This window comes from Rhinolophus ferrumequinum, chromosome 26, assembly GCF_004115265.2.
Source record: "Rhinolophus ferrumequinum isolate MPI-CBG mRhiFer1 chromosome 26, mRhiFer1_v1.p, whole genome shotgun sequence".
Taxonomy (NCBI): Eukaryota; Metazoa; Chordata; class Mammalia; order Chiroptera; family Rhinolophidae; genus Rhinolophus; species Rhinolophus ferrumequinum.
In genome coordinates this window covers 23,045,259-23,061,845 of record NC_046309.1, presented here as the reverse complement: position 1 = coordinate 23,061,845, position 16,587 = coordinate 23,045,259, and the positions used below count along the sequence as shown (strand labels likewise).

At 37.5% G+C, this 16,587-nt stretch overlaps 1 protein-coding gene across 4 annotated transcripts in view; it reads right to left on the bottom strand.

Moving 5' to 3' along the window:
* Positions 1-1,970: 1,970 nt before the first annotated feature.
* TSPAN12 (tetraspanin 12) overlaps positions 1,971-16,587 on the bottom strand; it is a 66,897-nt gene continuing 52,280 nt past the window's right edge. For all 4 annotated transcript variants that reach the window (XM_033098626.1, XM_033098625.1, XM_033098627.1 and 1 more), the window contains one exon: positions 1,971-3,580. In XM_033098626.1, the coding sequence (XP_032954517.1) occupies positions 3,275-3,580 (306 nt within the window). In that variant the 3' untranslated portion in view covers positions 1,971-3,274. The remainder of the gene's footprint in view (positions 3,581-16,587) is intronic.

The following is a 16,587-nucleotide window of genomic DNA, read 5'->3' as shown; positions in this document are numbered from 1 at the left end:
CTTCCTGAGATGGGAAAGCAATGCATAAAAATTCTCAGGCTCAACAGTGAACCCTCCTGAGCTGCAGACTGCCTGTAGACATCTCCATCTGTATGTCCTGCAGGCATGTCCAACTGGTGTGTCCCAGACCAAATTAATCACCCTTCACACACCCGTCCTCCCTCCAGTCTGCTCTCTAGGTTAATGCCATTGCCAGTTTACTGGGTACAAAATCTAGAAATTTCAGTTCTTCTACTTCTCATCCCACACTCCCCACAATTAATCTGCGGCCCATTTTTGCGGATTCACTGTGTTGCAACCTGTTTTGTGAACTAGGTGTTTTGGACCTCCATTGTGTTGGTGAGGGTTCTTTCCTCTCTCCATGACCGCAGCAACAGCCATCGAACCAGCCCCGCTCTGAAGTTGAGTTGCCAGGGTGCTACAACTTCAGAGCACCCCACACCTAGATGAGATAAAAAATGGCCCACCCTGGGGAGTGGGACGATGGGGGTACCTGTCTCCCTGCCCCAAGGTTTTCACTTGGCTAATCCACTTAAATTTCTGAAACATAAACCACCTCCCTTTCTGAAAATACTTAAATGACTCTCCATTGAATTTACAAAATGAAGACCCCAAACCCAAATTTCACCCACTTCCTTTCTCATGGTATCACTTCAAGCATTCTACGCTCTAATTACATTGAAAAACAGGTACTGCCTCCAAAGTAATGTATACTTTTTAATCTTAGGGTAGTGGCTTGTGGAACATTCTCCACGAACTAGCTAAGCTCCACTTTTCCTTCCTGACTCAGTGTGGTGGCCTTCTCCTCATGGAGCTGCCTGAATTCTCCTGTCCCCCATTTCGTATCGCTAAGCCTGGCCCCACTGACTGTATATTCCTGTGTGTGTTAATGTTATCTGTGTTAGCACGAGTGTCGCTCAACCAGATTTTACAGTGCTGGAAGACACACAACATCTCTTATTGTCATCTCAGAAGCTTCAGGGCACTTTGCATTGACTCAACCCGTCTAAAAAACAATCTTCAATTCTTACTTTTTAAAAAATGGTTTTTACAAAAGAAAGCTTTTAAAAATTCCCAGAGAACCCGTTAACAATTTTGTTTTCAATGTACCCAAACAGTGAACTCCCTCCGCTCTGCCATATTAAATAGACTTTTTAAAGTCTCTTGCAGTTTTATTATTTCAGGTGCACCGCTACCACAAGAGGCCTTTGTATACCACTGCTATAAATGCCGTTTGTTCCCAGTAAGCAATGGCATCAGCATCTGACGCTGTAAATTTATGCCGACTATTCTAGAGAGTACTAAATTAGGTAATATATCACAATATCTGACGACTAAATGTGTAGAAATTGACTTTTACTTAAATTTGAGGATTTTTTTTTAACTGAGTTCAACACAACATGTGCTTGCTTGCTCTTTCTGTAACATAAAAAGAGAAGCAGCCAAATTCGACTTCTATCTAAATAATTCAAATAATACTAATAGCTATCTCAGTTACTTCAGCATTTTTAGGTGAAATTATGAGGAATTGGGGTGTTGAGGAAATTATAAAAAGGGATGCTTTTGATTATGATTGAGCAAGTCATTTACTCAGTTTTCGTTTACATCTCTGGAAGAGATGAAATCTAGCGGTTGATTCCAAATATTGTATTCCTTAGACTCATTTTAAAAATTACTTTAAAAACCTGGGATATGAAAACATTGAGAAGATAAATTAACATACGTGGGTATATTTTTATATTATATCAAACAACTACATTACCATTTAGCTCGAAATCAAAACTGAGAAGTAAATGGTCATCTTTTGTTTTTTTCTGAGTGAAGCTACGTACTCTTATAGATGAGTTCCAGAGTCTGGAAACCATTATTATTACGTTATTCAATCATTTCTTCTCACATTTTTCTCCCTTTGTTAATCTCCTTGAGTGATAAAAGTGCTTATAATGTACAAAAATTAGACACACAAATTATTACTCTCTAGAAAATATTTATTGACAAGTTTTAACTTTCCATTTTCTGAGAAATAAACATAATACACAAAATACAGTAAAATGCACTTTTCCCATTTCAAATAAATATATTTTACTCTTGTAAAGAATTTAATAATCTGTGTAGCTCACCACAGTATTTTAATCAGTGAAATAAAGCAAAGAAATTCTCTAGTTAAGTTGTCACTTATTTTTATGATTCTTTGTCACTTATTTTTATGACAACATTTTGCTGGAGAAAGGAAACACTATTCTCTGTAAAATTATATTCAGACTTGGAGACTGTTGCTTCTATTTGGAAAAAAAAGACAAGCTTCTTTAAAAAGTGTTTAGTGTCAAACAGAGTCTTAGTTAGGCAAAAAGATAACATCCAAGTCTTCACTGAGTGAACTATGTGTAAACTTTTCTTCTTAATACTTCCTAGAGACCAGACTATATTCTGAATTATAATGACTCCTTTGTATCACACCAGCAATTTTTCAAAATTAGTGGTTAAGTATTTAAATTAACAGTTATGTAGGTAATATAAATCCAAGACAGAATTTTAAAACTCTATTAACAGGAAAGGTTAAAAATAATGGTGCTATACAGGACAAATTTATCCTTTTCACAACTGTTATTCTTAACATTATAAGAACTGAAATCTACTGAATTATACAGACTTAACACAGACTCTTATATACACATAAATCCCTGATCAGTTTAAGACAATGTGTTAGTTTTCTCTTGTAAGTAGTAAGAATGTTTTAGTAACTAGCAAAAATCACATTTAGGTAGTCACCAATCTTCAGAGTTTTCTTATGTAAAATCTATTTACCCTTAAAAGAATACATCACCAAGTAATAATAATCATTAGTACTGTCTAACTTCCTATGTTAGCAGTTAATTGGTACTTTATATACTAGCAAGCTTTTGGAAGTAAATCAAACTTTACTGTAGCTCCAATCCCACCATAGCATGGCTTGTTTACATGGATGCAGAAACATTGGTCAAATTGTACCAAAGCATAAACCTCAAAAGAATAACTGTGTTCAGTAAAAATCTTAACACAGGCTATAAAGCGAGTATTAATTCTATTGTCAGCATTATAAAGGGCATCAACTATTGTCCAGGTGGTGACTTATATAAAACTTTCCCCTCTTCATTTTAAAGCATAGAAAATTATATGCTTAGGCATTCTTTTATGGCATCATTTTTATTTCTACACATTTCTGATACAGTTATGTGTGGGCTAAAAATTCACAAGTCCAATAAAATAAATTTATAGTGCCCTTCTTTGACATTCTCTATAATTCCTCCATCTCAAAGTGTGTGTTAAAGCTGTTTGCCATAGATGTATGTTCAAAGATCCTCGAAAGACTTGGTTTCAACAGTTCTACTGAGTGACATGACAGGTGCTGAGTCGTGTCATTTTTCAGGGACATCATTTGTTCTGTCCCAGGTTCCCTCCTATCATAATAGAGAGCCCAGAGCAGAGTAATGGTGAGAATCATGGCCAGGATCTGTGTCACTCCAATAGAGATTCCCAGAAACCTTAGCACCTGCAGTTGTTTGGTTCCTCTCAAAAAGGAATACATTTTCTTCCCACAGCCCTGTAAAAGAAATCACATGGTCAATATTACCTTTGGATGTGTTACAGAAGGTCAAAATGGTGAAAACAAACAATTTGCATCAGTCAATGCAACCAAATGACTTGAATCATAAAGTTTAAGACAGTGACCCTCACCAGGGATAGCTAGGAGAAGCCGGAGGGGAGATGGGAAGTACGCTTTTTTAAAAGCTTGCCAGGTGTTTCTGAGGAGTTTACTCCTTTTCTGTCTTCCTCATAACCCCAAATTGAGAACCACTGGTATAAAACACAACATCTAGAGCATGGGTGGGCAAAGGAACAGAGAATAAATATTTTAGGCTTTGTGGGCCATTTGGTCTCTGTTCCAACTACTCATCTCTGCCATTTTAACACAAAAGCAGCCATAGACATTATGTAAATGAATGGATGTGGTTGGTCTCCAATGAAACTTCATGAACAGAAAAGGCTGTAGGTCAGATTTGGGGCACATGCCATGGAGTACTGACTCCTGATGTAGATTGATCCAAAATTTTCAAAACTAATGTTTCATCATTATTATTTATATTCACTGTTAGGTTACAACTCATTTGGTCAGAGACTTTCCCCCAAGGATCAGGAACGTTTTCCCAGTCTGCTGTTGAAACATGCTGGTGGGTGGAAATCTATTCAACTTACACCATACCCTCCACGTGCATACACACCTCTGTTCTCTGCCTGTAGCAGAAATACACGTGGGGGAATTTCTGACAACACCAAGTTCTAGTTCTGGTTACCAAGTAAGGATTGGAAAGGTATCCTTAGATCCCCCTAAGGCTAGAGACATCTGATTTAAAAAGATTAATGAGATTTTTGTTTTTTGTGTGTTCGGTTTTAAGTACAAAAGACTAAGGAGTGTCTATAGAAGATATAAAAGAGAATTCTGAAACAAGAGGAGAAAAAAACGTAAGAGAAAGAAAAGTCATGACCAAGGAAAACGCAGGGGGTGGGTGGACAAACAAAAGGAGGTAGAATTGGATTAATAATTGTGATAGGTCACTTCTCGGGTAACCAAAGCATAGACTACTTGCCATGTCTCTACTGAATCCACAGCAAAGAAATGGTACTGTAGTCTTATAAAGGGAAGCTGATTCTAAATCAGGGTGAAAATCTAGGAAAGAATTTTATAACAATAACAAATTTCAAGAACTTTGAAGATTCTGAGATTTCATTCTACTTGGAAGCTAACAAATTAGCCTGCCACAGTTTAATGGGTGCTGGCAGAAGACAGAGGCAAAGAACTTTATTACTCATAGTAATAGCAATAGCCAGATTATGTGTCAGTTCTTTGAGTCCCAATGGCAACCTTAAGGAAGTGAGATGACGCCTGCACACAGTGCACTGCATTATGGGAGAGGCACCCCAAGCTTAGGAAACCCTAACCTTTTATAATGAGCGGTAAGCATACTTGTCCTTTGCATTAGAGACATAATCTTTATTATACTGGAGAGCAAATATATTTTCCCTTTTCTCTGGAGGGAGATAGTACCTCTGTCTTCAAGGTTGTTCTCTATGCAAACAGCCTTGAAAAGGTAATCCAGAACTAGCCAGTGCTTCTGCTCACAGGACATGCAGAAATGCAAGAGACCCATAGAAATTATCTCCCAACAACAAAAACTTGATTCTTCAAAGCTTCTATTCTGAGTTTGGGGTAAAAGTAACTCAGTGCTTACCCTACTCAGGCTGCTGCTTGAATTAAAGAAAAAAAAAAGGATAATTATTTAAATAACTTTCCCCTTGTTTTCTTCTCTATATTCCACAAAGAACTCAGCTAAATCAAGGACAACAAGACTAGTTGGTAGGTTGTACATTATATTGGAGAAAAGGAATTAATAATTCTTAGATTTCCAAAGAGATTGATCAGTAACTGTACCCCAATACGTCATTATGCTCAAGAAATAAAAAATAAAACTAGTCATAGACACATTTCAATAACTACCTTTTTATGGTATACCATGTAATGCAAATCAACAGCAAAAGATTATCAAAGTTTCATCAATTTAACCAAAAGTGAAATCAAAATATTCATAATTTAACACTACTTAATATTGGTTTAGGAAGATCATTTCTCTAGCCATCTTACCTATTTAATACACACACAATATGCACATGCACACACACACATATACACACTCTGTGGGAAACCAAAATAGATGTCACAAAGACAATTCATTGAAGTTCAAATACACTCTTATGTTTCTGTGTAATTCTAACAAGCATGCTATGTGACACATTGTAGAATAATAGTTAAGATCATGAACTGCAGGGCCAGAATTCAGAATTTCAAATCCCTGCTCTGCTACTTATAAGCTTTGTGACTTTGGGCTAATTAATTAATCTCCCTGTGCTTCAGGCTTATCATCTGAAAACATACATACCAACAGTGACTACCTGTTTGGGAGGTTGGGAGATTTAAATAAATAAGCAGATTGAAACACTAAAATGGGGGCTAGTACGTGGTAAGCGTTCAGTAAGTGTCAGCTCTTATCTGGTGTGTCATCCCACAAAAGATTAGAAAGCTCAAATTAAAATAGATGAAAATCTATGAAAAACAGGCATTAATGAATATGTATGAGGTACAACACTTTAAAAGTATGAAAATGCCAAATCCAGAGCATTACGTCACCACTGAGTACTGATTCAACAGCTCTTGCCCATAAGAGCTGGCTGTCACTGTTTTTCAAGACAGTGAGGTAATTATCCAAAATGATTATTTGCCACTGAGACATTACATCACTAGCCTTCTCATTAAGCAGAGAAGTATTTAATATAGTTTAGAAAGAGTTACATTAAAATTGTTAAATGTAAAAGGTTTAGCTTCAGGCAGCTGGAAAATTAATTTATATGGACACATCATTTAACATTATTATCAAGTAATACGGCACCAGATCTTCATGTCTATCTTTAAAGAAATTGATATCAAATGGCTGTGGACCATGGTTAGCTGATTCCTTACTTATATTCTCAGCACTTCGTATAAAAATGGATCTTTAATGAATAAAGAATTAGCATGGATATATGAATAGTTTGGTAATAATTAAAATACATTTCAGAATTAAAGGTAAATCATTTCAAGAAATGCATATGCCTATGATTCTTGAAATGCTATAAGTAAATTGTCATTTGATTTTTACCTTTTCAATAGTCTCTGGCACTTAAATTTTATCTATGTAGGTATTTCTTCATATTTGTGTAAGGTCTCCCACCCCTTTTGACTAATTCATTCTAATGTGGAAAACTATGTAGGAAAGATAATATTTCTTTTTTTAAATCTGTCAATAAAATAAAGCAGAGATTGATAATAAGATATAGTCTATGTGTTTCATATTTTGGCATTAAGGAAAGTCTGTTTCAATTTTATTTTAAACAATCACATTTATAAAAAGAAGGTAAATTATATCATCCAGGATGGTTCAAAAATGTGATATATTAGTTAACACTGAATGTTCTAGAGTGGGAGGGGACCTTTTAGGTCAATGAGTTCAACTTTTTAACTTTAAAAAATATGGCTAAAAAGTGCTTCTAGAATGACATCAGCAAAACTTGCAGAGAAAGGACCTCTGAATATCTCCCCTCCATATAAGCAATTAAAGCCTTTGCAAAAATTATCAGAATCAACTCTTTTAGAACTCTGGAAATTAACCCAAGTCTTCCAGCAATCTGAGGAGCATTTATTTAAGAAAAGCAACTGAACTGAGTTTCAGTAAAAAAGCAAGCTTTGTGGCATCTTAATTTGCCATATCCACATACCCCCTCCCCAGCTCTGTAGCCTTGAAAATCAACAGCCCACAATTATGGTGAAAACCAGTGGCCTAGAGTCACCACAGGCAACAAAATAGGGGTGGAGCTCCTTCAAAACCCCATTCCCAGAGAACTGTCATTATTTGTCCTATCTGATGGTTTCCTGGAAGACCTCACTTGCAAGCTTGTCTTTATTTGAACCTGATTTGCAGCGCAACCTGGGTGAAGAGACTTTTCCCCTGGAGATGTTTGTCAAAAGCAATTAGAGGTAACTGCTGAACACTGAGGCTCCCTGAGGCAGTGGATAGCAATTGCACACAATGGGCCAGTCAAAAAAATTAAAAGAAAATGCTCGGGAAGCATCTAGGGGCCTTGACAAAACTCTGACATATTTGTGGGGATCTAGAAAATTACACATGAGCAGGGCTATGCTCTTGCTCAGGACTATGCACATACTAAAGAAAGACCGAGGAAGACCCTAACTAAGATCTCACCTCTGGCTACACTTGAGGCGCTGTGCACACTTGGCAAAGGCTGGGAGACTTACTAGTTCCAAGCATCTAAGGAAACCTCTGTTCATTCATTAACTGATCACTAAGCTAACCGAGCAGACTTCAGGGGCCCCACAGAACAAAGAATACAGACTTTACAGAATTAGTTAAGGAAAGTCATTAATGAACAAACAACAATAACAATAAACCACAAACTTTGGGGAGAGAGAACCTGATTTCCAGAGTTGCCACATTATATTATTTTAAATGTCCGGTTTTCAACAACAATAACAAAAATATTAAGACATGCAAATAAAGTATGGCTCAGATACACACAAAAAGAGCCATCAAAGAAAATGCTTCTAATGAGAGGAACGCTCTGCCTCACTAGACAGCCCTGTCCACTTCTGTGCAATGGTGACAATGCACTTTTCAAGATTTAACAATTTAGTTTATTTTTCATTTTAAATTTTTTTCTTTTTCCTCTCTCTCCTACCTGATTCAATAACTTTGTTTTCTTGCATGCATACCTCGCTAATCAGATTAATTGTTAGAATGTTGACTTAAAAGATACTGATTCTGACATCTGTACGCTGGCAACCAGGAAGCAATTCTGGACTGCCATTTTTTGTCAGTTGACATATAAATCACCTCTACAGCTGGGTTCAAGATAACCATCCTGGAACAAACTGGACCCCAGGAGACGTACTCCTGGACGTCAGCATTAAGAAATCACAGGACTAACACCCCCCTTCCTTTGTTCCGCCTCTTCTTGTCTACCTATAAAACCCCTTGACCATTCAGAAATGGGGAAGGAGGCCTCTGTGATGACAGTCCACCATCTTCCTGGAATGCCAGCGTTTTGAATAAACCTACTTTTCTTTCCACCAAACCTTGTCTCTCCATCATTGACTCACGAGAAGAAAGCAGCCAAACCTGAATTTGGTAACATTTGAACAACATGAGTTCTTAACAAGCATTTTCTTGTTGGAAACTGTCTTCTTAATAAGATGCATTGGTTCTAGTTCTGCTCTCAGATGATACCTTTTTCTACCAAAAGGTAGAAAGCCATATGTGAAGCATCATTTTCCCTTTAATTGTTCTCTAGTCTAAATATTCTTAGTTCCTCCAAGTTTTCCAAATATACACACTTCATCATCCTGATGATCTCTTTTTGGGTTGTGCTGATTTTGTCAATGTTGCTTTGAAAATAATACTAATTTTTAACTTAAAAAAAAATAGAAAATGCAATAAAATATTAAGGCAACTAAGTGAATGGATTTGGATCCCATGAAAATAGCTTTTCAGGTACCCCAGAAGAGTGGATTTGGGAATGTAACATATGGCACATAGTTGGGACCTGGCCTCCTTCCAGCTCACTGGGCCTTGAAGATTATCTCCCTGTCCAGGCGTTTATTCAAAGCAAAAGTTCTAGTTAGATTCCTCAATTTTTATAACAATACACCAGTCTTATCACTTCCTCATTTAGATAGATAATCCCTCAAACAAGACAAATTTTAGTACCTAACTTTGTCATCAGAATACACTAAATTATAATTTATGCTTCTCTATCAAGAACCCCTCAGAAAAAGGTATTATATACAGATTATTTTTAAAAAATGAAATCAATTGACATCTCTAGATATTTCAAATTATGTCCAAGTATCAAACCAGTCCACCAAAATGTGCTACATTGGATTATATTACCCTATGCCCTTGGATATTATTTTCCACTAAGATGTAATTTAGTGACATGTATTAAAGAATATCATAAGAAATTGCTCAATAATATTTGTGAAAAATAATATTGAAGATATTTTCTTAGGTAACTTAGAGTAGTAGATAAAAAAAAAATCCCACTTGAAAAAAAATACTTTTTTTGCTGGCTTTGAAAAAGTAGAATATTCGATTCTAACATTAAATCATGCAAATGGTTATATCTTTTTTACCTGGGCTTTCAGAAAGCTCAGAGGCAAACATGAAACTCCAGAATCCCATTTGTCTTCATATTAAGCATGTCTAATTACTTTGTTCTAAACCCTGACTTTCCAATGCCATTTATATTTTATTATTAACTCATTGTATCTTTCTTGTGCACTGCATTAAATCCCTTATTTAATAAAAAAATAAAAAAAGATAGAAGGTGGAAATATATAAATAAAAGAGCAAATCTTTCTATACTACACACAATTTAATATTTCTTTGAAGACTCAGAAGGCACTGTAGAAACTTATAGCATATTGCTGAGTATTAGTGATTCATTTACACAATTACTTAATGTTAAGGATTAACTTTCTAAAAAAATATTCCTCGTCTTGAACAGACAGTATTTTCCCAGATTTCTTTGTATAAAATAATTGTCCTCCTCAGCCATTCTCCAAATTCTTCATAGAAACAGGATTTATGGTCCACTCTGCATCATGCTCATTGAAGTAATTCAGTCTGAACACAAATTGTGAGTGTATTTTAAGCCAATCAAATGATCATGCATGAGGTTTACACTTTTCAGTGCAAACTCAGATACTTTTGTTAAAAAACAAGACACTATGTCTAGAAAAGAAAAATATATAGATGTGTCTCTATATAATCTGTTGTACTATTCATGGATATTTAGTTGCATAAATAAACATTTCTGTTAAGTGAGTCAAAAGAGGAAATAGAAATGTTAGAGTTCAAAACTGCATTACATTTAAGAAAGGGTTTTTCATTCAGAATAGGAAAGAACTGAATTGCACTTACTGCTTTTCTCAAAATAAAATATTTTGAGTTGATTTACCTTAATATGTTTTCTTCCTAAATAAAGCAATGTGAGCTCTACCTTAGTAATTCAGATAATTCAAAGCTATGAATAAGACATATCGGCTAACCTACTTTACTTGCTGCAATACTAAAATTCTGGTCAATTATTCACTGTAAATAATAACATTACCTTTTCATTAGAGAAAAATTACTAATCTGTACAATTCCTGGAATCTCTCTGAAGGCATGTCAAGATGCCTCATTTCACTTGAGGAAATTACACACTTGACATTATTCTCTGATCAATCTCCAAAGTGAGTGTCTAAAATTGGAAGAGCACCCGTGACGTTTCGGTCCTTAGTATTCTCAGGCCACATCAAAGAATTAGGCAGACCTCATGTGCTTATGAAATAAAGTCTAAATAAAATCTAGGTGCCATACATGCCAGTATGATATTTTTATAATTGATTTTTGGCAATAAACATGACTGTCAAGTTGGAAGTGCGTATGTTAATGATCAGGTAAAACATAGAATCTTCCACCTTATTTCTCCTAAAATTAAAACAATTGACTCTTGGCAGTTCATGAGCTTTACACAAATCAGACCATAAGTTTTCCACTGACAATCATAAGCTCTTCAGGGAAATAAATGCCTCCTTTAAAAAAAAAAAATTAAACAGCAAGTAATAAAATTCACTGCAGGCCATTATGTTCTCTTACGAGTAAGGTTGACCAAATCCACGCACAGGAAAACCTGTAGAAAAAGTCTTCCTATGTCTTAATAATGACAGGCCCTCATATCCCATTTCATCCTCACAATTTACCCCCATTAGATAGGCAGAATCATGAAATTTAAAGCCCGCGTTTACTGAACATTTTTCAGTTCTACCAAAAACAAAACGAAACAAAACGAAACGTTTATAAGGAGACTAGAATCAGAAACCCAGAAGGTGTTTTTGTCCCCGAGGGCTGTTCCAGCGAGCAGCAGGCATTCCTTGCTTGACTGAGCAGAACTTTTACAAACTACTCATTCAGATAATGTCTCTCATTGGGCCTTTTTGTCCTCCTAAATGTATGTCTATAAGAAGTGGGAAGGTGTGAAAACAAGCCAAGTGGGAAACCACATGAAGTCCCCAAAACCTTGACCTGCAAATCTACCTTCAGAGAGCACAAACATATGTAATCAGAAAACGCATTCTTTCCCATCATTACAAGCAAAACTAGAGGCGATTTGGCCAGCGAAAACTCATCATAGATCACTAATTTTTTATTTACTTTAAGAAATATATTAATAAATTACTGTTATTGTTGTTAGCCTCCATCATACATTGAAGACCTGTATTTATTATATGCAAGTGGTTTGCTAAGGGTTTCTCATTAAGTAGCTCTATTTATCTTGGAAGACTATCATGAGGTAGGGACCATTATTATCTCACTTCATAGATAAGGAAATTGGGGTTTAGAAGTGAAAAAAGTCTACAAATGCTCAGCTTGCCCCTCATCGTGTATTCCACATCTGAAAATGTTAGTGTCTGAAAGCATGGACTTTGGAATCAAACAGATCTGAGCTCAGTCACTGAGTGGCTCTATGATACTGGGTTAGTTCACTAGCCTCTCGGGGACTCACTTTTCTCATCTGTAAAATGGAGATAATAATACTGTACCTTCAGAGAATTGTTTTAGGGCTTGAATGAGGTTATGCATGTGAAATATTTGCTCACAGATCTATATAAATATGTATACCATTTTAAAAATTTGATGTGTACTTTTCAATCTCTGATTTACTTTAACTCTCAGCTATTTCTAGTAATGTATACTGCAAACAGGCACTGTTCTAAGGATTTTATTTTTATTTTTTTAGCTTTTTTAAAATTTTTAATTAAATTTTTTTGGGTGACAATGGTTAGTAAAATCACACAGGTTTCAGGTGTACAGTTCTGTACACATCATCTATATATCACATGTGTGTTCACCACCCAGAGTCAGTTCTCCTTCCATCACCATATATTTGACCCTCTTTACCCTAAGGAGTTTAAACATGTTAATTCATTTAACTCTCTGAACAGCCCTATAAAATGGGTACTGTAGTAATCCTCATTTTACAATTCGACCTCACCAAAAAAGGTGAGAAAAATGAAGCACAGAGAGGTTGTAGATATGCCCAAGGTCACACAGCTAGTAAGGAGCAGATCAAAGTTTGAACCCAAAGAATCTGGCCTGGGAGCCCATTCTTAATCACTGAACATTGCTTTCTCACTTAGGAGAACTCATTCCTAAACACCTCTGCTTCTTTGACTTCTAGGACATTGCTTTCCATTTGTTCTCTGCCTACAGTTGGTGACTCCTCCTCTGCCCTTAAGGGTTGCCATTCCCCAACTTCTGTCCTTGGCTTCTTACATCACTTCATCTCTCTGTGTGGTCTTCTTTCCTCCCATGCATTCATTGCCTCACATACACTGATAACCTCTGTAAACTGTTAGTCCCCCAACTCACCCCGGTCTGTGCTCCATTTCTTCACAGTAATTCATGTAGTGTTCACAGTGTTCTAGCCAGAGACTACATTTCCCAGCCTCTCTTGCAGCTAAGCATGCCACATGAGCCCTCTCCGAAGGAAGGTGACAAAGGGGAGGAGTGTAGAGCTCAATGAATTGGATGTGCTCCTTCCCACTTCCTCCTTCTCTCCACTGACTGGAACTGGAGAAAAACAGGAGCAACTTTGGAAGACCGATACTTAAAACGTAAGCTGTTTCATCATCCTGGGCCCTGGATGAACTTGAGCAGCCGGGCAGCCTAGCAATCTGGACCAGATGACTGGTCTATGAGAGAGAAACAGACTTTCCCTAATTAATACACAAGAGCCATGTCTCTGGCTGAGCTCTGAATCTTGAGCTCCATATTTCCTACTGGGTTTCTGCACATGGACTACCTGACAGGACCCTTAAACCCACCATTTCCAAAGTGGAACAATCAAAGTCAATCTCACCCCGCAATAAATGCCTGCTTCATCTATCCAGGGTCCGAGTCAAGAGTCCTGGCAGCTTCCCCATCACTCAATCCCCCATAGTCAATTCATCACCTAATCCTGTTCATTCTCCCTCTCTAATATCATTCATTTTCATTCCCTCCTCTCCATCCTGAATGGCACAACCTGAACTCCAGCCCTTACAATCACTCACATGAATTACCTGCAACCGTCTCCTACAGATTTCCCTGGCTCGAGATCCATTTTTCCAACTCATTTTCTACATGCTGATATAACGATTGTTGAGCATATCTCTAAAATTGTTACTGTGGGAGGTACTTTTTTTCAGGTCAAAATATTATAATAGCTTTCATATCAGTAAATTCTAAAGGCAAAATTTGCAAGTCTCTATTAATAAAGCACAACGGAAAGTTGTTTGAATAGTGAATAGGTAACAGGAAACTCACAATTGAACTGTGTGGAGAACAGGAGTGAAAGAAAAGAATGCATTTGTATACCTGCAGAAAAACTGGCAGGAGACATCAAGGCCTGATTAGATCAAGTGAAGCCTGAGGATAAAAGGATTCCCATCACCCCCCACCAAGCCCAAACTGCCCCTTCAGGGCTTTGAATGATAAAACAGGTATCACTCCAAGTCAGAGTCCACCTGATCCCAGCCATCGGTTGCTGAGGAGATAATGAAATCAGCAGAGAGGTAGAATGATGTGTCTTTGACTTTATATAAAAGAACCCTGAGAATGGAACTTCTTGGGGAGATTCCATCTAAATAACCACTGAGCCTAAAAGCTGCCTACCGTTTACTCTCTGGGCAGGAGATTCTGTGCTTTTAGCTGAGAATGGAGCTTCATTATTACTAAATCAGAATCCCACGACTATTCTGTCCTAAACCTTCCTTTCATAATAATGCCTCAATTTTGGTAAACACCTTTGCCTTTTTTATTTGGCAACTACTCACAGACTTCTGTACAAAACGCACGCATTACCAGGTCCTATGGGGCTCTTCATAACCCAGCACCTGCTGGTTCCACCTGGCTCTCCCGCTGTGCTATCTTGCTTTCAGCTCTACCTTTGCACCAGTACTCTTTGCTTGGAATGCCCTTTTTCAGGCGTTTAGCACCTGGCTAACACCTGCTTATCTTTCAAGATCGGAAGCCAGTGAATCCCTACACCCTTTCTGTGATCCCTTTGCCTATCTCAAACATAAGCTCAATGGCCAATAAGGACTGCCTACCCTATGTCGGGTTCCTCCTCCTGCCCCAGTTTAAGATCATCAAATTCCTATCTCTTATTCTAGCCACAGACATGAGGATACGTTTCTATGCAGATTTGACTACCTTTAGCTTAATGCAATTAGCCAGTGCCTGGCCAGGGTCCTAAGCTGCTATCTCTCACTTCCTGCTTTGGACTTCTAACATTTGTACCTAATTTTGTTTATTTCCAGTGTGGCACTTTACTTAGTTCTAAGAAGAATCCCACTAGTCACATGAGCAGGGTTACCTGAGAGAAAAATAATCAATCTCATAACTATGTAGCGCTTGCCAGAAGGTCGCGATCTTGTTCTCCACCATGTACTTTTGTAGCCACAACACTCTGTGAAGTCTGTACCTCTGGCTCAGAAATGCTGAGGAAATATTTATGCATTTAGGTTGTTGTGTGTGAACACAACATAAAATAAAAGTTGTTTCTATTAGTCAAAACAGACATATAGTTTTGACTCACCTTTCCAACTGGTCAAAGAAGTTAGCAGGAGAAGAGTGTTAACAAAAAGTATTGAGGGCTAAGAGACCGCTCAGAAAAAAAAAAAATGTACATGGACAATAAAAGAAAAACAATTTGCCAAGGACAGCAGGGTACAAAGGAGATGAGTTGGGACGGGACTTCCAGTCTGGGTGAGGACTGAGTGTAAATTCCTGACTCTCAGCTCACAGAACATATAACATGTAACTGAGAGAATAAAACCCTCAAACAACCCATCCTACATGATTCACCATGAGCTGACCCCACTTTTAACCTGAAGGAGCACCCCTACATGTCCATTTACCACCTGTGAGCGCTGGAGACCAATCCCTGTTTGTCATCCTCTGGCTTCTTTGTCCTGTAAGCCAGAGAGAAAGATCACATCCCTTCACATCCACACTGCCTGTCTTTCTCTATCGCTCTACTAGTCTATGTTTCCTGTTACTCAGAGAAGAAATAAACAGCCATCTAAAGAGGAAGAAATTGTTTGGGACAAAATTATTGTAATAAAAAAATTATTAAGAGTATTTGAGATTCAAACCCAACACTTCATGGAACATAGAAAGGCTAAGGGTCGAAAGGAAAAGTGTCCCAAAGGCACACAGTTGTGTGGAAACCTCTCTTTCTAGTCCTTATATAAACTTCTGTAAATACTATTTTTCTGAAGAAGCAGTCAATATCTTTTAACAGCGGTCTTTCTCCTAACAACAAAACCAATAAATTTGTCTTTGGGACTACACTTACTTGCCTCCTTGTCCCTGTTTATTTTCATTTTGAGTTGGTACGATTGAAGTGGGGCGTGTTGTGAGCCTGTTGACTTCCATTCATTTTTCTTGAGGTGGCATACGGAGGACGACAATGCCATGTTTAGACCCTTGGAAGAAGTTTACGCTTTGATTACTATCTGAGCTAGCAGACACTGCCACTGTTCTCTACAAGTGTGGTTCTTCACACTTCTAGATATGAGACACCAAGGCAAGTTAACGAAAGCTATGGATCCTCGTCACTGAAAACATGCACATGCAATATCAAAACAATTTCAGCACTGTCACGTTCCCAAGCGTGAAGCCCATCTGGAACTGCAGAACCAGCTCACAATGATCCTATCCTGTTTAAGGAGGTACTGAGTAGCTTTTCAGGGACAGCAGCCCAAGACCTTACGTCATGTACCTGGAGAATGAGCAGAGGAGAGATATTTGACCTCCAGCTGCACCCAGAACCAAAGTCTCTCTGTCTCTCTCTCTCTCTCTGTCTCTGTCTCTCTCTCTCTCTCTGTCTCTGTCTCTCTCTGTCTCTCTGTCT